The sequence below is a fragment of the Littorina saxatilis genome, linkage group LG9 (genome assembly GCF_037325665.1).
Source record: "Littorina saxatilis isolate snail1 linkage group LG9, US_GU_Lsax_2.0, whole genome shotgun sequence".
Classification (NCBI taxonomy): domain Eukaryota; kingdom Metazoa; phylum Mollusca; class Gastropoda; order Littorinimorpha; family Littorinidae; genus Littorina; species Littorina saxatilis.
The window spans coordinates 64,386,013-64,406,093 of NC_090253.1; the positions used below are offsets into that span (position 1 = coordinate 64,386,013).

Genomic DNA, 20,081 nt, shown 5'->3' on the forward strand with positions numbered 1-20,081 from the left:
TTGGTTAAAGCAAAATACCAGTTTATTCCAGTACCCCGGTTTGGGCAAATATCTCATGTATTAATAGAGGTGTTGAATCACCGTGTACGAACGGTGATGCTGATGCGTCATGTAATAATATTTGTGTTGTTTTTCTTTGCAGCGTTGCTACGGCATCGGCCACCTTCTCTCCCCGCCATGCCAGCCCCGCCCCCGGCCCCTCCTACCTGGCCTCCCCCTCTCCTTCCCCCTCCCCCCTCCACCTGCCGCGTCAGCCCGCGCCGCTGCCGCCTCACCAGCAGGTGCACGACGACGACATCCTGCCGTTGCCGCTGCCCCCGGACCTCGAGGACTCTCCAGGCTACACAGGGGACGATGCGGAGGAGCCCACGCCCCAGGAACCACAGCAACCACAAGCCCGCCAGGACCAGCACCACGGCAAGCAGGGCAAGGCCCACAAATGGGGAGCGGCCTCCAGTCACATGACCGTGGACACGGACTACCAGTGTGTGCGACTAGCTGTGCTCGGTGCGCCCGGTGTGGGCAAGTCGGCCATCGTCAAGCAGTTCGTCATGCAGCACTTCCCCGAGGAGTACGTGCCCACCGAACAGAAACAGGTAGTCCGTACTGTGCGCGTTTGGTGTGTGTTTAGCAGAATGAGTCTACCCTTGACAGAAACAGGTATTATTGTGCTTGTTTAGTGTGTGTTTAGCAGAATGAGTCTACCCTTGAAAGAAACAGGTATTAGTGTGCTTGTTTAGTGTGTGTTTAGCAGAATGAGTCTACCCTTGACAGAAACAGGTATTATTGTGCTTGTTTAGTGTTTCTCTACAATATGAACACATTCCTGCTAAGTTAAACAGGTGGTCAACTTAGACTCGTACCTGCGTGGCAGAGACCCCGACTAGTGCAGGCAAGGCCCCTGTGGTCAGGTTGATTGCCAGGCAGTGGTCTGCCATCACTGAGAAGTGTCAGGCCGTCACACGTCCTGGTCCCTGGGAAACGAAAGCTGTCGTGGTCAGCTGCAGCTGTCCAGTGGGGTGGCAAGGTCACCATCTCGCCATAGCTGTCCCCCAGAGAGAGCTGTCTGTGCCATGTCGTGGTGTGGTGGTCAGCAGTGATACTGGACTGGCCGATCATTTCTAGGCGCGTGAATGCGGGGCCTTAAAGATGCTGCTCCGCTCCGAGCACCGTTGAAGCAACGGTTTGTCTTTTTGTCGCTGATAAGGATATACGCAGTCAAACTGTTTATACAGCTATCCCACAGATGACCACACATTGTTTTTTTGTTGTTGTTGTTGTTTTTTTTTGTTTTTTTTGCTTAACGCCCAGCCGACCACTAAGGGCCATATCAGGGCGGTGCTGCTTTGACATATAACGTGCGCCACACACAAGACAGAAGTCGCAGCACAGGCTTCATGTCTCACCCAGTCACATTATTCTGACACCGGACCAACCAGTCCTAGTACTAACCCCATAATGCCAGACGCCAGGCGGAGCAGCCACTAGGTTGCCAATTTTAAAGTCTTAGGTATGACCCGGCCGGGGTTCGAACCCACGACCATGACCACACATACCGTTGGTGTTGCCAGCCAAACGAAAGTGTATACGGTTTGTCAGTTCGCATCTTCCGCCAAAATGAAATTAACATTCCCCGCGATCATGTTCTGGAGAACTATGTAACTTATCTCAAATTGATAAATATGCTCACAATATCCTCATGAAGCAAATTCAGTTTATTAAAAAATGGAACCCGTACCAACACTGCAACAGCTAATAACAGTTTGATGACGACAGGTGATGTTGTGATTTGCTATCACAATAGCCGTTAATGCATTTCTGATTTCGGGATATGTATGCTTTGAACATATAACAATACCAACTGCCATATAGCTTGTCATATGTGTTTAACTCTGTTATTGCTGCAATTTACTATCAGTATAATTATCAATGCTTTTAATTTGTCATTGTAAATCTGTGTTTGCCTGAATAAAAAACTGTTGAAGAAAAAAAAAAGGCTGTGTGCGACATGCCAAAACAGAACCAAGTACCATGTTTTACAATTTTCTTACGTAATCTAAACACTGCCAAACACAATGTCTTGGCGTAAACTACCTAAGATTAAAATAATTGTCTCTCTTGTCGAGACAAGTAGACCTCCATGTAGACTTTTGATGTAATCAGTTGACGTGCAGGGCCTGATCAAGTCTTACCCTGTCCAGCCCGGACAATGAACACAAGTCATTCGCAATGGTTGACTCATTGCCCGGCAACTTTGCAAGAAGGTCAATGTAACTTGGTACAATATCAAATGTATAGATGCCTGAGGCAGGAGTGAGAGCCACAGGGGCTCATTGCACCTGGAAGTGAGAATCCGAAGTCTAGTAAAAGTCCCGTCGCGATATAACCTTCGTGGTTGAAAACGACGTTAAACACCAAAATTAATAAAGAAAGAAAGTAAAAGTCGGCTGATGAACGTGGAACTAGGATATTCTGCACGTGTCTTGTCCTCGTTCTTTCTCTCGCACGGACCGCTTCCTTCCATTCATTGACCAGGGTCAACATAATTGACCGTTATGCCATTGTTACCCTGTTCCGAATCACTTGCATTATTATAACACAGTATGCCTGTTGTTAGTTGTGTTATTTGTTGCCCCACAGTCTGTGTTACATCTTCGTTCTGTTTTAGATCTGTACGCTTTTATGTAAGTTCTGTTTTATTGTCAGACTTTTTATGTGTAACTATGTGTCTATTACTTATCTTATGTATTTTCATCTTTTTAAAAACAATTTTTCTAGATTATTTTATAGAACTATAAGTGGTCGTTGTCTATGAAGGTTTATTTTTTTATTTTTTATGCTTGTATGTTATTTCCTACGAGGAAACTCTTTATATGTAAAATGTTGAATTTTAATGTCTAATGTAAAGCGCCATGAGACTGCCATTTGGCGGTGAACAGCGCTATAATAGAATGTTTTATTATTATTATTATTATTATTATTATTATTATTATTATTATTATTATTATTATTATTATTATTATTTAAGTTATTGAGACATCCCAGTGCACTAAGGGATTTATAGAGCAAATCGAGAAAATTCATTATTGAACGAAGCGCATAGCGCTGAGTTCAATAATTATTTTCGAGATTTGCTCTATAAATCCCTTAGTGCACTGGGATTGTTTCAATAACGATATTGTCAGTACCGCCAGAGAAAAAAGAAGATTCAAAGCGCACATTTTGCAACGCGCATTTGGATAGGCGTAACTGTGTGGTCAGGTTTGTGTCACTGGATCTACTTTTGTGTGGGCTGTCTCAAGTGTGTCGTCCTTTCGTCACACGCAAACTCTTGTTTTAATTTCTGTTGGTAAATTCCAGTGAAGCGTTAAGCTAAAAAGTGATGACCTTTCACAGAGACCTCATTTAAACTCGGAGAAAGGACTGTACTCTTAATTATTTGCGATTCGAAACCTTCATCGAGCTTCGACAGATTGACTGTGCAGAGTGTTGCCCCTTGAATTGACTCCGGCCAAGGCCACGGTTAGCAGACTCGGATTTTCAAAGTAAATGTGGTATGTTTCTTCTGTTGTATCTTCACTCATCGGGGAGACTGGTACTATGATATATGAACCGTAAGAATGCTGTGAACCCTACACGTAGTATGTCCCCATCGTTTGCTTGTTCACATTTGCCCAACATGTTAATTTGCTGCGAGGTTTATGTCGTCTGCTAGGGCGGCAAGGGCAAGCGAACCACGGCACTGCACTGCAGTCTCATTTCAAAAACAACAATTGCTCGTCTGCACGCATGAGGCACGCTGGTAATAAGTTTTATACATGGTAAGAACGTTCTTAACCCTACACGTTTTCGATTCCGATTGTTGTTGCCTTGAAATAATAATTCGGAAACCATTCATTTACTGAACTGATGCAGTCGTATTTCAGTGTAATCTAGTCTGCTACGTATATATTCCAAATGCTGATCTAGTTCAGTGGTACGTTATCGAATAACACTTGTGTTTTCTGTTAGCTGCTGGGAATTGTATACTAACTCATCATTTGGTAATGTGGATAATAAGCTACGGCATAATTATGAGAAGATTCTTCGCAAGTCGAAACTGAAAAATAGACACAGCGGGTTCTATTTTTAGATAGTGGCAACTGTGGCACAGGCACATGCAATCTGTCAGAAAAAAAACACTTCTGCTTTAATTGAGAAGCAGGAATTTATAGTATTTTGGTATTGTGGAGAATATAAGCTACACGTCATTAATTAATTCTGAGGATGAGAGCACAGTCTCGCTTAGGCAAAGGGCGGAAGAATACGCTCTGTGGAAAAGTTAGCGCACTCCAAGAGTGCGCTAACAGTTTTAGCGCATCGCCATTAGCCAATCAACTGGTTCACATCAGTCATGTGACACCAGTACTTACTGACAATTATTATTATTATTATTGTACAAATAAAGCCTGTGTACAAAAGATCAATAAAACGGTTGACGTTTGAAACGACCGAGGACATGAATTTATTTCACGACATTGCATACACGTCTTTGATAAGTGTCCTGATACCGAAATATTATAGCCATGGTATGTGTGAGGCATTTTCAGCACCGTACGTTAACGGGACAGTCAGCTTACAACTGTTCTTAGAACTGAAAATAAAAGAACTGGGACAATAAACTTTGAATTATTGTTACAGTTGCCCTGCTTTATACTACTCGACATTTTGCTTGTTACAGTTAGCAATCTGCAAAAGCAAGACCTGACATGGCATTCAGTAAGAGCTGTCAATTTTCAACGATCACCTGTTCAAGGTCCGTGTCGTAGACTGCCCATGCATTGCTATCTCTCCTCAGGTGTTCTATAGACTGCCCCTACATCCCCTATTTTGCTATCTCTCTCTCCAGGTGTTCTGTCCGGCAGTCATTATCAACGATCACCTGTACGAGGTCCGCATCATAGACTGCCCCTACATCCCATACTTTGCTATCTCTCTCTCCAGGTGTTCTGTCCGGCAGTCATTATCAACGATCACCTGTACGAGGTCCGCATCATAGACTGCCCCTACATCCCATACTTTGCTATCTCTCTCTCCAGGTGTTCTGTCCGGCAGTCATTATCAACGATCACCTGTACGAGGTCCGCATCATAGACTGCCCCTACATCCCATACTTCCCAGTCAGCTCGCTGTACGAGTGGACAGACTTCCGGGGGTACGGGCTGCGCAACGCCACGGCCTACATCCTGGTCTACGACATCACCAGCGAGGACAGCTTTCAGTACATCAAGAACATCCGGGAACAGATCCTGGAGTCACGTGACATGCACGACGTCCCTATTTTTGTTGTAAGTATGGCGTTAAGTCTTGAGATTGTGTGTGTGTGTGTGTGTGTGTGTGTGTGTGTGTGTGTGTGTGTGAGTGTGTGTGTGTGTGTTGTGTGTGTGTGTGTGTGTGTTGTGTGTGTGTGTGTGTGTGTGTGTGTGTGTGTGTGTGTGTGTGTGTGTGTGTGTGTGTGTCTGTGTGTTCTGTTACTTTTTATTTAACTAATTGTTTCAACCTTTTAGCATTTGATTATTTCATAGATATTTTTATTATTTTCAAACCATCGTATTCTTTTATTGAATTTTTTAATTCACTTCATACTTTTTCATTTTTATGTAAATATATAGATTTGATTAGTTTCTGTTTAGGACGAAGATTTGATGTCTTCCAATTACATTTATGGGCTGTTTGATAGTAAGTTTTTACACATTTGTGCCATATCCGGAACCATTTCCCTTTTTTTTCTCCTTGACATTTAAAGGCATATGTACGCGCTCCCGTGTTTACAAAGTGTAGTTCGATGTCAAACGCACCATAAGACCATGTAATGACGATATGTCGCCATGCGCGGACCATATACATGCATTACAGCTTGTTTTAGAGTCTCAAAAACTTTGGATGTAAACAAAGACGCGGAGTTATTTCCCTTGCGTCAACGCTACCTCTGTTGGCAAATCTATAAATAGGACGATCCAGATCAAAATGAAAATTAACATATCTCAACATTGAAGGGGTCCTAGACCACAATATTTTGCAGGGAACTTAATTTAGCATGTCTCCAGCTGTTGGTAAAGCAATTAGCGTGTATAGTCATCGAGTACATATGGCTTTAAGCATCGTGGCTTAAAATCAGATAGAAAAGAGCATTTTTGTTCTCTCCTGCATTAAGCAGATCTCATCAACGTCAGTGTGTTGGGGATCTTCTAGCTGTTGGTTGATAAAAACTGTAACAAGAAAGGTAGGGCGCATTGGCGTAGTAGATGGCGTAGTAGATGGCGTAGTAGATGGCGTAGTAGATGGCGTAGTAGATGGCGTAGTAGATGGCGTAGTAGATGGTGTAGTAGATGAGACGTCGGCCTAAGAAGCGGAAGGTTGAATGTTCAAATCCCGCCTGCGCCCTGATGGTTAAGGGTGGAGATGTTTTAAATCTCCCAGGTTAACTTTTGGTGCAGACCTACCATTGGCTTATCTCCCTTCCTGTGTACACGCAAGCACAAGACCAAGTGCGCACGGAAAAGATCCCAGAATCTATGTCAGAGTTCGGAGGGTTATAGAAACACAAAAATACCAATCATTCATAGCCCGAAAGCGGCGTATGGCTGCCTGAATGGTGGGGTGAAAACGGTCATGCACGGAAAACCCCACTCTTGCAACAACAAAACCACACGAGTATACGTTGGAGTTTTTGTTCAAGAACGTAGAAGAAGAAGTAACCCCCCGCGGGTTAGGGGGAGTCCCATGTTGGTTGGGACGAGAAAGAATTTACCCGATGCTTCCCAGCATGTCGTAAGATTAAGAGGCGACTAACGGATTCTGTTTCTCCTTTTACCCTTGTTAAGTGTTTCTTGTATAGAATATAGTCAATTTTTGTAAAGATTTTAGTCAAGCAGTATGTAAGAAATGTTAAGTCCTTTGTACTGGAAACTTGCATTCTCCCAGTAAGGTAATATATTGTACTACGTTGCAAGCCCCTGGAGCAAATTTTGGATTAGTGCTTTTGTGAACAAGAAACAATTGACAAGTGGCTCTATCCCATCTCCCCCCTTCCCCCGTCGCGATATAACCTTCGTGGTTGAAAACGACGTTAAACACCAAATAAAGAAAGAAAGAAAGAAGAAGTAGTAACAAGCAAGTCGCGTAAGGCGAAATAACAACATTTAGTCAAGCTGTCGAACTCACAGAATGAAACTGAACGCACTGCATTTTTTCACCAAGACCGCATACTCGTTGTTTCGTCAGTCCACCGCTCGTGGCAAAGGCAGTGAAATCGACAAGCCAGAATAGTGCGGTAATGTTCGCGCTGAGTAGGATAACACGCTTTCCTGTATCTCTATTCTTTTTAGCGTACTGAGTTTGTTTTTAATCCAAACATATCATATCTATATGTTTTTGGAATCAGGGACCGACAAGAAATAAGATGAAATTGTTTCTAACTCGATTTCGGACAATTAATTTTAATAATAATTTTCATATTTTTAATTTTCAGAGCTTGTTTGTAATCCAAATGTAACATATGTATATGTTTTTGGAATCAGAAAATGACGAAGAATAAGATGAAATTGTTTTTGGATCGTTTAAAAAAAGAAAAATGTAATGACAAGTTTCCGATTTTTAATGACCAAATTCATTAATTATGTTTTAAGCCACCAAGCTCAAATGCAATACCAAAGTCCGGCCTTCGTCGAAGATTGCTTTGCCAAAATTTCAATCAATTTGATTGAAAAATGAGGGTGTGACAGTGCCGCCTCAACTTTTACAAAAGCCGGATATGACGTCATCAAAGACATTTATCAAAACAAAACAAACAAAAATCCGGGGATATCATTCCCAGAAACTCTCATGTCAAATTTCATAAAGATCGGTCCAGTAGTTTGGTCTGAATCGCTCTACACACATACACACACACACAGACACACACACAGACAGACACACACACACACACACACACACACACACACACACACACACACACACACACACACACACACACACATACACCACGACCCTCGTCTCGATTCCCCCTCTATGTTAAAACATTTAGTCAAAACTTGACTAAATGTAAAAAGAAGCACAGAGAGGGAACAGTGAAGACCAATGCTGGAACATCATTATTTGCGGTCTAAAGGTGGCTTACGGTGTCTCGCAGTTAACATCGTTACCCGGGTGATTTATGTTTGTTGATGAAGCCCGAAGCAGGAAGGTCGCGATATGCCTTGAAGACAAATGGCGCCTCCACTGAATTAAAACAATGCGAGCGTGCGTTAAACCGTTTTGGCCTTTGCAAATGTCAACAACTCGACGGCACTTCGTGTGAACGCCTCCACCGAATTAGAGACAGTTGAGATGTTATCCCTTGCCATGGAATCTCTGGTTGTTGTCATCGTCAACAAGGCCATGGTGCTTTCATTTTTTTTTTTTTTTTCATTTTCATTACTTTATTGTCCCATCGCTGGGAAATTCGGGTCGCTTCCTCCCAGTGGAAAGCTAGCAGCAACGGAGTCGCGCTACCCAGGTGTCTGCGTGTTTAGGTGTATTCAGCCACCTGCACTTATGGCAGAATGACCAAGGTCTTTTACGTGCCATTGTGATGACACGGGGGTGGGACATGGCTTCCGTCTCTGGGTCTGCACATAAAGTTGACCCGTGTCCGTCCCGGCCCGAATTCGAACCTGCGACCTTTAGATCACAAGTCCAGTGCTCTACCAACTGAGCTACCGGGTGGGTTGAAACTATGCACAGCACTAAATCTGACACAGTAGATATCAGCTTGAATTCCCCCCCCCCCCTCTCATTCTTTCCATCTGATAACTGGAAGGGGTGTCTATTATTGAAAAGCACCCCCAGCAACCAAAGCATAACTACCCAGCAACCAGCCCGAATCCTCGATAGCTCATGGGTTGAGAAGGTACACTTTTGTGGCACTACTTTTGGCGACTGAAAAGTTACGAACGCACAAATGTACGAAATTTACATCTCTTGAGAAGACAACCGTTTTCGCAAACATACTGCATATAAACTAACAACTACAGGCTTTGGTGTTGTAACGCCGATGCTGTCGAAGGGGCGCTTCACACGGGGTCTTATTTTTTTAATGCAGAGAGGTGTTTTAGTTCAGAAAAATGTTACCAATTAGTATATACATCTAAATATAATATTAATATATCGATTGAACATTGTATTTCCCTTCTTTGAGCCATGTGATGTCGGAGGCCGACAAAACTTCATATTTAGGCTACCAGCCGAGACTACAAAATAGTGCATAATTGTGTCCATTCAATCGTAAAAACTAAAAGGAATTCTAACCAGAATCGATAGATGCAAAAACGCTATTTGTATTTTTGACCAAAATATGACCTTCTACACACATCATCCTGGCTGTCTCGATCTGTGTAAAATGCAATATTTTGGTCAAAAATACAAATAACGTATTATGTTGGAGTAGCCTTTAGTTTGCCCTTATGTTACATGCTCCACCACTGCAAATTTTCCACGTGAGATAATCAAGTTGATTTGATTTGATTTGATTTGATTTGATTGCAGGTGGGCAACAAGCACGACCTTTCGGAGGAGCGCGGCATGCCGAGGAGGGAGGTGGCCCAGCTGGTCAAGAAGCAGTGGAAGTGTGGCTACATCGAGTGCTCCGCCAAGTTCAACTGGCACATCATGCTGCTCTTCAAGGAACTCATGAAGACAGTGGACTACATTGACCACGGGCACAAGCCCACCTCTGTGCGCGTGCAGGACGCCTTGAGACGTAATCGATGCCTCATCTTGTGACGTCAGCTCTCCCTCCTACGTCACTGGACTCCACTTTGTGTCACGTCGTTCGTGACCGGACGCCTTGGGACGTAATCGATGCCTCATCTTGTGACGTCAGCTCTCCCTCTTACGTCACTGGACTCCACTTTGTGTGACGTCGTTCGTGACGGGACGCCTTGAGACATAATCGATGCCTCATCTTATGACGTCAGCTCTCCCTCTTACGTCACTGGACTCCACTTTGTGTGACGTCGCTCGTGAAGTTTGCGTCAACGTGACTGTGTGAATCATTTTCAAGTTCGCTGTGATTAGTTTGGTTTGACGTCATTGGTGTTGCTGATTCTGTGTGCTACGCGAGTGCTGATGTCTTCAGTGCCAAAATTTAATTGGGAATATTGTAGTTGTGCATCATTCCGAATATTGTAACGTCATGGGATTAATCGACGTTGAATCTGGCGTAGCTTCGAATTCTCTTTTCGCTGACTACAGGATAATGATTTTGGTTTTTGGTATATATATTTTATCGCCCTTGGGGGTTTGCCTCAAGGAAATTCGGGCTGCTATCCCAGGAGATAACGTGCAACGACAGAATCGTGCTATCCATGTCTGTACGAAGAAAGCGAAAACAGGTAAAAAAAAGTAAGGCCAGAGATGGCACGGAAATTAAGTTTTGTTTCTTTGGAAAGCTTTTCAGGATTTGTTTCAAGGTTCTTCATAAAATTCCTGAGACAACGTGTTTTTTTGTCCCTGAAGGGGATATTTGAATGAATTATGGGTCAAAATTGACGTTTTTGATAAAACATGTAGATTTTGAGACTGATACTTCTTCCAGGAAAAATAAAGATAGAACTTTGCCGTCTGTTTTATTTTACTCTGAAAGGGTCCCTTGATGCAACACCAGAGCAACTTCTTTGAATTTATAAACGTATTTTATTTTCTGGGTTAATATCATAGGCACAAAATAAATTTTCGAAAAAAGGGCACGTTTTTGTACTTTGACAGAATTTCTATAATCATTCTTTGGTCATTCTTAAACTGTATCTCTGTAACTGGACAAAGACACCATTTCTGGTGAGAAAAAAAAGAGCAAAAAGATTGGACAGTTAGTTCAGAAGATGAATATGTCCCAATGACGGCGCATCTGCTGAAACAAACGATTCCAAGAAAACAGCGTTAAACGTTTTCAAAATGGTGTCAAATGTTAATAAAATACGTTGAATATGATCAATTTATTGCAAGGAAGATGTCGACAATGTCAAAATTACATTGCACAATGATTCTATAGTGTTCAAAGTACGTAAAAATGCTGAGAACCCAAAACACGTTTTGGGACTAGAATTGTGTGCCATCTCTGGCCTTAATTTGGCTATAACTTCGCTTTCCTCATCATTCCATTCTGTTCAGACATTGTCCGGAAACCATCCCCTTCGCCACAAGGACACCTCTTTACACTGATGGCAACGGATAGCATTCCAAATCAAAGTATGTGTACATTTTCATCCAATCGCCAAAACTTGTTCAGATTTTACGGTACTATGTCGCAGACTGCTGTTTATGCATTTGTTTTTGTTTTGTTTGTTTGGTTTTGTTCTAATTTTGTTTCAAGTGATCATAGGTTAAAGGCTTTAGCCCCCTCAGACAAGATCAGATGATTAGATTCTTCAAAATATTTCTTTGAAAACACGGTTCATTTGAAGTCTCAATGGAGAATTGAGGGGCTTTCAGAATGCCGAGACATCCCAAAGATAGAAACATATCTTTACTGCAGAACGGAAAAAGAAACAAGCGTTAAATATGGCAATCATTCCCGAGACAGTCTTCCGTTATGTCATAGACATAGATGGCGCCATGTTAGTTCAAAGCCAAAAAACCGCGCGAGCGTGTGTGCATCAGTTTGTGGTGGAGAGAGAGAGAGGGAGCGGAGAGAGAGAGAGAGAGAGAGATAGAGAGAGAGAGAATATGTGTTTGTGTCAGTGAAGCTGTCGCCGTGCATGATGTTTATAATGTATTATAGACTGTCTGATATTTTCCCGTTGATGTTCACACTATAGTGAATGCGAGTGGTCCTGTGATTTTGTTTCAAAATTGCGTGTCGTTGAGCTCAAAACAACCAGTGGGATCAATCTCGTGTAGTGGCTTGTTGTTAAACTAGACAGTGCTGACAGCTTGTATTGAGTTCAAAACAACCAGTGTGATCAATCTCGTGTAGTGGCTTGTTGTTAAACTAGACAGTGTTGACAGCTCGTATTGAGTTCAAAACAACCAGTGTGATCAATCTCGTGTAGTGGCTTGTTGTTAAACTAGACAGTGTTGAGAGCTCGTATTGAGTTCAAAACAACCAGTGTGAACAATCTCGTGTAGTGGCTTGTTGTTAAACTAGACAGTGCTGACAGCTTGTATAGAGTTCAAAACAACCAGTGTGATCAATCTCGTGTAGTAGCTTGTTGTTAAACTAGACAGTGCTGACAGCTTGTATTGAGTTCAAAACAACCAGTGTGATCAATCTCGTGTAGTGGCGTGTTGTCAAACTAGACAGTGTTGACAGCTTGTATTGAGTTCAAAACAACCAGTGTGATCAATCTCGTGTAGTGGCTTGTTGTTAAACTAGACAGTGCTGACAGCTTGTATTGAGTTCAAAACAACCAGTGTGAACAATCTCGTGTAGTGGCTTGTTGTTAAACCAGACAGTGTTGACAGCTTGTATTGAGTTCAAAACAACCAGTGTGATCAATCTCGTGTAGTGGCTTGTTGTTAAACTAGACAGTGTTGACAGCTTGTATTGAGTTCAAAACAACCAGTGTGATCAATCTCGTGTAGTGGCTTGTTGTTAAACTAGACAGTGTTGACAGCTTGTATTGAGCTCAAAACAACCAGTGTGATCAATCTCGTGTAGTGGCGTGTTGTCAAACTAGACAGTGTTGACAGCTTGTATTGAGTTCAAAACAACCAGTGTGATCAATCTCGTGTAGTGGCTTGTTGTTAAACTAGACAGTGCTGACAGCTTGTATTGAGTTCAAAACAACCAGTGTGATCAATCTCGTGTAGTGGCTTGTTGTTAAACTAGACAGTGCTGACAGCTTGTATTGAGTTCAAAACAACCAGTGTGATCAATCTCGTGTAGTGGCGTGTTGTCAAACTAAAGATGTTGACTCCACGCAAGGGACGGTCCTCGTGATTATAAAATGTCACACGCTTTCCTTCTTTGCCACTACTAAAGCAAACGTGTGCAAGATTGTATGTTACGCGCTTTGGAGCATGTGCAAGAACGGATTCAAACTCGAAATCGTCCCCCCAAAAACCCCAAAATGCACACACGACTTTTATTTCTCCTGCTGTTATCGTTTCTTCTCTTTACAAATTCTTCAACGCTCAGAATACTGAAAACGGCATCCCAGACGACAGTACTGTTTCCATACGCGAATTTAGCTGCCCTTGGAAAGTGGCTCGCTCAGGAGGCCTGTTAGTCTGACACAATAAGGAGAGTTGTGAACATAGATGACAAAGATCCCGGAAAGAACAAACATTTCGCGGATGCAGACACAGAAAGACGTCATGAAGATTGCGATGCTTCAAAAGATACAGACTGTGACGATGACTGTGACGTCATTCACATATTCCGAGACGTCATTTATAGTTGTTCGGTCACTTTCGTCAAAAAGTAGATCTCTCCACAATGGCTGCTCCTGTGTTTAGGTTTATCAAGCGTGAGTACGCAAAACGTGTTTGTTCTCTCCTCTGTTGAAGCTGTGAGACATAATCGCCATTACGAGCTAGTCGTGTGACAGAGAGTTTTCTTGCACACTCGACTGCTGCTGTTTCACTCCGGCTAAAGCCGTCGTGAAACATCTACAGTCTCGTGTGCAAGAAAACTCTCTGTCACACGACTAGCTCGTAATAGCGGGTACTGTTAAACAACCATTGCAAAAAATGTTCTACCCCAACTAAAACATTCATTCCCGTATCAGTTCAATCATACACGTTTGTTATGCCATTTAAGGCACTCAGTATGGCTATCTAGTCCTTTTTTCGGATCGAAGATTTCTTATACAGGGATCACATGAAGGCCGCCGAAATAAGGTTACCCCCAAGATTGCGTGACGGTCACGTGACCACAGTAAAAGAAATCTTTGATCCGAACAGTGTTACAAATAGCCAAGTTGAGTGCTTTAAACAGCATGGAATGCTTGAATGAAATAACAAGAAAAATGAATGCGTTAGTTTGGATACGAAAGATGTCCCAATATTGTTTTGTATTGCACAGTTTAGTTTCCTACCGCCCTGTGGGGAATGTGCTTAAGTTCTTCTCACCTCGATTGTATCCCGTAGTCTTGTGGCGTTGTTCTTGTCGCTCTGTCCCACAGTGTCATTTCGTCTGACAGCTGACTGACCATCTCTCCCGTGTAGCCATTTATGACGATACATGTGTGAACGCATCCGTCGCGATATAACCTTGAACGGTTGAAAACGACGTTAAACACCAAATAAAGAAAGAAAGTGTGAACGCATAGAGAGAGCCTGGCATATTGGAATTGTTTGTTCCTGATTTTTTTTTTATAACAAAATCAAGGAAAAGAAAAGCCAAACAAAGAATTTCAAGTGGCAGCCCAAATTTTCGACCTGTTGCCAGGCCTTCCTCAGGGGCGTGTAAACGTTAAATATTAATTAAATATTTAATATTTAATGTTTAATATTGATTAAACAAAAAAGACTTAGCTCGCAAAAGGTGCAGCCGCTTGGGGAGAAGACACCATATGGTGTAACAGAAGGGAAGATATGTGTCTTCTTCCCAAGCGGCTGCATCTTTTGCGAGCTAAGTCTTTTTTTCTGTAATCAATGTTTGTTTGTCTGTGCACTTAAAAAAACCGCTGGGTCGAAATATTTGTGACTTTTTTGTGTTTTGCTTCTGTGGGTCTTGTTTACGTTACGCTGCACTTGCTCAGGCCACCACGGGTCAGCCAAACTCTTCTCCACGACGAAGCCAAAACATCAACAGCACGTCCAACAAGATATCCAACAAGATAAGCAACTACTACAACAGTGGCAGCAACAACGACAACAACTGCAGAAAGAATACCTTAGTCAGTATGCAAAATAAGACTTGATTAAGTGAATTATTGAGCGATTTAACAGCAGCCATGCACATTTACGATGCGTTAACTTTTTTTCTTGGCTTCAGTTTCAGTCGGTATCGTTTTAATTGTTTGTTTGCTTGTCTGTTCGTTATTTGAGTGTCTGTATGAACAGGGTGTAAGCCTTACAGTGGGACATGTGTCTGCTTTGTGTTACACGATGTTCATTGTATTACACGATGTTCATTGTATTACACAATGTCCGTGTCGTTGTCGATGTAGTGACGTTTTGTATGGCGAATAAAGTGCAATCAGTCCTTGCTAATGCGATACGACTCGGCTTGTTGGTGAGAGAGAGAGAGTGTGTGTGTGTGTGTGTGTGTGTGTGTGTGTGTGTGTGTGTGCGTGTGTATGTGTGTGTGTGTTTGTGTGTGTAAATGTGTGTGTGTGCGTGCGTGTGTGTGTGTGTGTGCGTGCGTGTGTGGGTGTGTGTGCGTGCGTGCTTGCGTCTGTGTGTGTGTGTGTGGCGGGGATGGGGGGGTAATATTTTGGGTACGCGTTTGTTGCCCATCTAAAAAGACGATAAATGTATGTCTGTGTGGATGTTTTGCTAAAGAGTGGTATTTCTGTGAATGTGAAGGAAAGAAGTCAAAAGGAGAGAAGGGGGACAAGTGAGCCTAACAAAGTTTAGAGGGGAGCGAGGAGGGGGAGGGGGGATGGGAGGGGGAGCTTGAGTACTTTATCAGTAAGGCAACCAAGCAGTTTAATGTACCCCACCGTTCGGTGCAAACCTTTACGGCAAGCATTAAATTTCCAATTTCCGTGTCTGGCAAATATCGATTTTTGTGTGAACGTAGCATAAATCACAGTGCCAAACCAACCGTTTTGGTAACTTTGGGACCAGTGCTCTGGCCATCTTGCCGCGGGAAGAATCGGATGACTCTGAAGGGAGGAGAAAAAAAAGTCCCAAATCACTTTTTAACTGCTCTACCGGGGGAACCTTTGCCATTTCACAAATCCAGCGTTCTAACCAGACGTTCCAAAGATTTAATCTTTTCGGGAAATTAGAAGAGACAAGTTTGTTTTTCAATTTGCGACGAAAAGATGTCTTCTTTTTATATTTAGTCAAGTTTTGACTAAATATTTTAACATCGAGGGGGAATTGAAACGAGGGTCGTGGTGTATGTGCGTGTGTGTGTGTGTGTGTGTGTGTGTGTGTGTGTCTGTCTGTGTGTGTGTGTGTGTAGAGCGATTCAGACTAAACTACTGGACCGATCTTTATGAAATTTGACATGAGAGTTCCTGGGTATGAAATCCCCATACGTTTTTTTCATTTTTTTGATAAATGTCTTTCATGACGTCATATCCGGCCTTTCGTGAAAGTTGAGGCGGCACTGTCACGCCCTCATTTTTCAACCAAATTGGTTGAAATTTTGGTCAAGTAATCTTCGACGAAGCCCGGACTTCGGTATTGCATTTCAGCTTGGTGGCTTAAAAATTAATTAATGACTTTGGTCATTAAAAATCTGAAAATTGTAAAAAAAAATAAAAATTTATAAAACGATCCAAATTTACGTTTATCTTATTCTCCATCATTTGCTGATTCCAAAAACATATAAATATGTTATATTCGGATTAAAAACAAGCTCTGAAAATTAAATATATAAAAATTATTATCAAAATTAAATTGTCGAAATCAATTTAAAAACACTTTCATCTTATTCCTTGTCGCTTCCTGATTCCAAAAACATATAGATATGATATGTTTGGATTAAAAACACGCTCAGAAAGTTAAAACAAAGAGAGGTACAGAAAAGCGTGCTATCCTTCTTAGCGCAACTACTACCCCGCTCTTCTTGTCAATTTCACTGCCTTTGCCATGAGCGGTGGACTGACGATGCTACGAGTATACGGTCTTGCTGAAAAATGGCATTGCGTTCAGTTTCATTCTGTGAGTTCGACAGCTACTTGACTAAATATTGTATTTTCGCCTTACGCGACTTGTTGTTCTTCTCTCTCTGAAATTTGACGTTTGCCAAAGCTTTTTTTTCAACTTTATTTCCCAGTCATCCCATTTTTGTCAAATGCCAACTTATCGGTTTTAGTTAAAACCGGCATGGCATTACATTTCTGAAGCGTTTAATGTGTATTTGTGTGTGTGTGTGTGTGTGTGTGTGTGTGTGTGTGTGTGTGTGTGTGTGTGTGTGTGTGTGTGTGTGTATATGTGTGTGTGTGTGTGAGTGTGTGTGTGAGGGGAGGGGATGTTTTTTTAGTCCCGGGCGGAAACATCGAAACGATATTGCATCGCCATATTATTATCTTACATAGACATCCTTCTGCCACCAGTTCCACCTCAGACAAAATGTTTGGCCATATAGGAAACCGCGATGCATGCGCGCAGAACTGTTTTGTTTAAGAATTAAATAAATAATAGCAAGAAACAAGCGCGATGTAAGTTTCCAGTAAACTCACAATAACAACCATCGCATACACTTGGACCAATAACGCTCCCATGTGCTCAACATCAATATCTTAACAACGTACGCGCCTCATCACAGAAATCAAACAAAAGTAAACATTATACTTATAAAAACAATTCTTTCCACAGATTGAATATTTTCATTTTTATATTTAGTCAAGTTTTGACTAAATATTTTAACATCGAGGGGGAATCGAAACGAGGGTCGTGGTGTATGTGCGTGTGTGCGTGTGTGCGTGTGTGTGTGTGTGTGTGTAGAGCGATTCAGACTAAACTACTGGACCGATCTTTATGAAATTTGACATGAGAGTTCCTGGGTATGAAATCCCCGAACGTTTTTTTCATTTTTTTGATAAATGTCTTTGATGACGTCATATCCGGCTTTTCGTGAAAGTTGAGGCGGCACTGTCACGCCCTCATTTTTCAACCAAATTGGTTGAAAATTTGGTCAAGTAATCTTCGACGAAGCCCGGGGTTCGGTATTGCATTTCAGCTTGGTGGCTTAAAAATTAATTAATGACTTTGGTCATTAAAAATCTGAAAATTGTAAAAAAAAATAAAAATTTATAAAACGATCCAAATTTACGTTCATCTTATTCTCCATCATTTGCTGATTCCAAAAACATATAAATATGTTATATTCGGATTAAAAACAAGCTCTGAAAATTAAATATATAAAAATTATTATCAAAATTAAATTGTCCAAATCAATTTAAAAACACTTTCATCTTATTCCTTGTCGGTTCCTGATTCCCAAAACATATAGATATGATATGTTTGGATTAAAAACACGCTCAGAAAGTTAAAACAAAGAGAGGTACAGAAAAGCGTGCTATCCTTCTTAGCGCAACTACTACCCCGCTCTTCTTGTCAATTTCACTGCCTTTTGCCATGAGCGGTGGCCTGACGATGCTACGAGTAAAATGGCATTGCGTTCAGTTTCATTCTGTGAGTTCGACAGCTACTTGACTAAATATTGTATTTTCGCCTTACGCGACTTGTTATTACATTTAGTCAAGTTTTGACTAAATGTTTTAACGTAGAGGGGGAATCGAGACGAGGGTCGTGGTGTGTGTGTGTGTGTGTGTGTGTGTGTGTGTGTGTGTGTGTGTGTGTGTGTGTGTGTGTCTGTCTGTCTGTCTGTCTGTCTGTCTGTCTGTCTGTCTGTCTGTCTGTCTGTCTGTCTGTCTGTCTGTGCGTGTGTGTGTGTGTGTAGAGCAATTCAGACTAAACTACTGGGCCGATCTTTATGAAATTTTACATAAGAGTTCCTGGGAATGATATCCCCGAAAATGTTTTTCACTTTTTCGATAAATGTCTTTGATGACGTCATATCCGGATTTTTGTAAAAGTTGAGGCGGCACTGTCACACCCTCATTTTTCAATCAAATTGATTGAAATTTTGGCCAAGCAATCTTCGACAAAGGCTGGACTTCGGTATTGCATTTCAGCTTGGTGGCTTAAAAATTAATTAATGACTTTGGTCATTAAAAATCTGAAAATTGTAAAAATAAAAAATAAAATTATAAAACGATCCAAATTTACGTTCATCTTATTTTTCATCATTTCCTGATTCCAAAAACATATAAATATGTTATATATGGATTAAAAACAAGCTCTGAAAATTAAAAATATAAACATTATGATCAAAATTAAATTTTCGAAATCAATTTAAAAACACTTTCATCTTATTCCTTGTCGGTTCCTGATTCCCAAAACATATAGATATGATATGTTTAGATTAAAAACACGCTCAGAAAGTTAAAACGAAGAGAGGTACAGAAAAGCATGCTATCCTTCTCAGCGCAACTACTACCCCGCTCTTCTTTGTCAATTTCACTGCCTTTGCCACGAGCGGTGGACTGACGATGCTACGAGTATACGGTCTTGCTGAAAAATTGCAGTGCGATCAGTTTCATTCTGTGAGTTCGACAGCTTGACTAAATGTTGTATTTTCGCCTTACGCGACTTGTTTTGAATTTCACATTTTAAAAGGTTATAAAAATTGGCATATAATTATCAATCCTCAGTTATGATTTGTTTTCTTGTGGTCGCTGCGATGTAAAGCTAAAACCTGTCGTTATATTTCATGCTTTCAAAACTGCTTATTTAGCTTCCCAATTTTTTACCAATGGACATTTTGGTGGTGATGTTGGACACATGGCAATAATAAACCAGGATTTAGCTTGTTTGTATTTCTCAAACAAAAAACGTCAACGCGTTAAAAATGGAGATAGATACCGGTCTTGAGGAATTTCTTTTTTTTTTAATGTTGCAAGTCATTAATGACTGTTTTCAATGTGGCTACCTGAACAACAACAAAACTCAAGATTACTACAATTACACTGACATTAATCACCACCACCAACAACAACATCAGCAACACCAACAGTGTAAACAAACAAATAATCATAAACACACAAACAAAGAAAAAAGGAAGGTTTTGTCATGAGAGAAAAACTTCAGTTTTCCAATCTGACTGACAGGACCAGAGTGAACAGGCTGAACACGTGTTAACCCGTGATTTGTAAAAATTGTAAAAACGTTTTACAAATTACGTCAAACCAAAAACCGAGATTGTAAAAATGTACAAATGTAATAATATCGCATTCCACAAAGTAATACATGCCTTTTATTATCATTAATATTAACAGCTATTGTGTTTTCAGCGTAGCAATAGGGTCCGATATTTAGACGAGACAAGTATAATGCCGACGAGTCGAAGACGAGTCGCATTATACTTGTTCGAG

At 41.3% G+C, this 20,081-nt stretch overlaps 1 protein-coding gene across 1 annotated transcript; it reads left to right on the forward strand.

Annotated features, from left to right (window-relative positions):
- Positions 1-331: 331 nt before the first annotated feature.
- On the forward strand, positions 332-15,173 carry LOC138976792 (ras-like protein family member 10B). Its single transcript, XM_070349681.1, has 3 exons — positions 332-596; positions 5,079-5,327; positions 9,565-15,173. Exons 1-3 carry the CDS (start codon positions 462-464, stop codon positions 9,799-9,801), a joined length of 621 nt encoding a protein of 206 aa, XP_070205782.1. The 5' UTR covers positions 332-461; the 3' UTR covers positions 9,802-15,173.
- Positions 15,174-20,081: the final 4,908 nt, after the last annotated feature.

Bases quoted from the DNA above. Each gene is read 5' to 3' on its own strand.
- LOC138976792 (XM_070349681.1), top strand. From the start codon at position 462: ATGACCGTGGACACGGACTACCAGTGTGTGCGACTAGCTGTGCTCGGT. The intron at 597-5,078 runs GTAGTCCGTACT...CTCTCTCTCCAG, and splicing joins TGCCCACCGAACAGAAACAG to GTGTTCTGTCCGGCAGTCAT. The intron at 5,328-9,564 runs GTAAGTATGGCG...ATTTGATTGCAG, and splicing joins ACGACGTCCCTATTTTTGTT to GTGGGCAACAAGCACGACCT.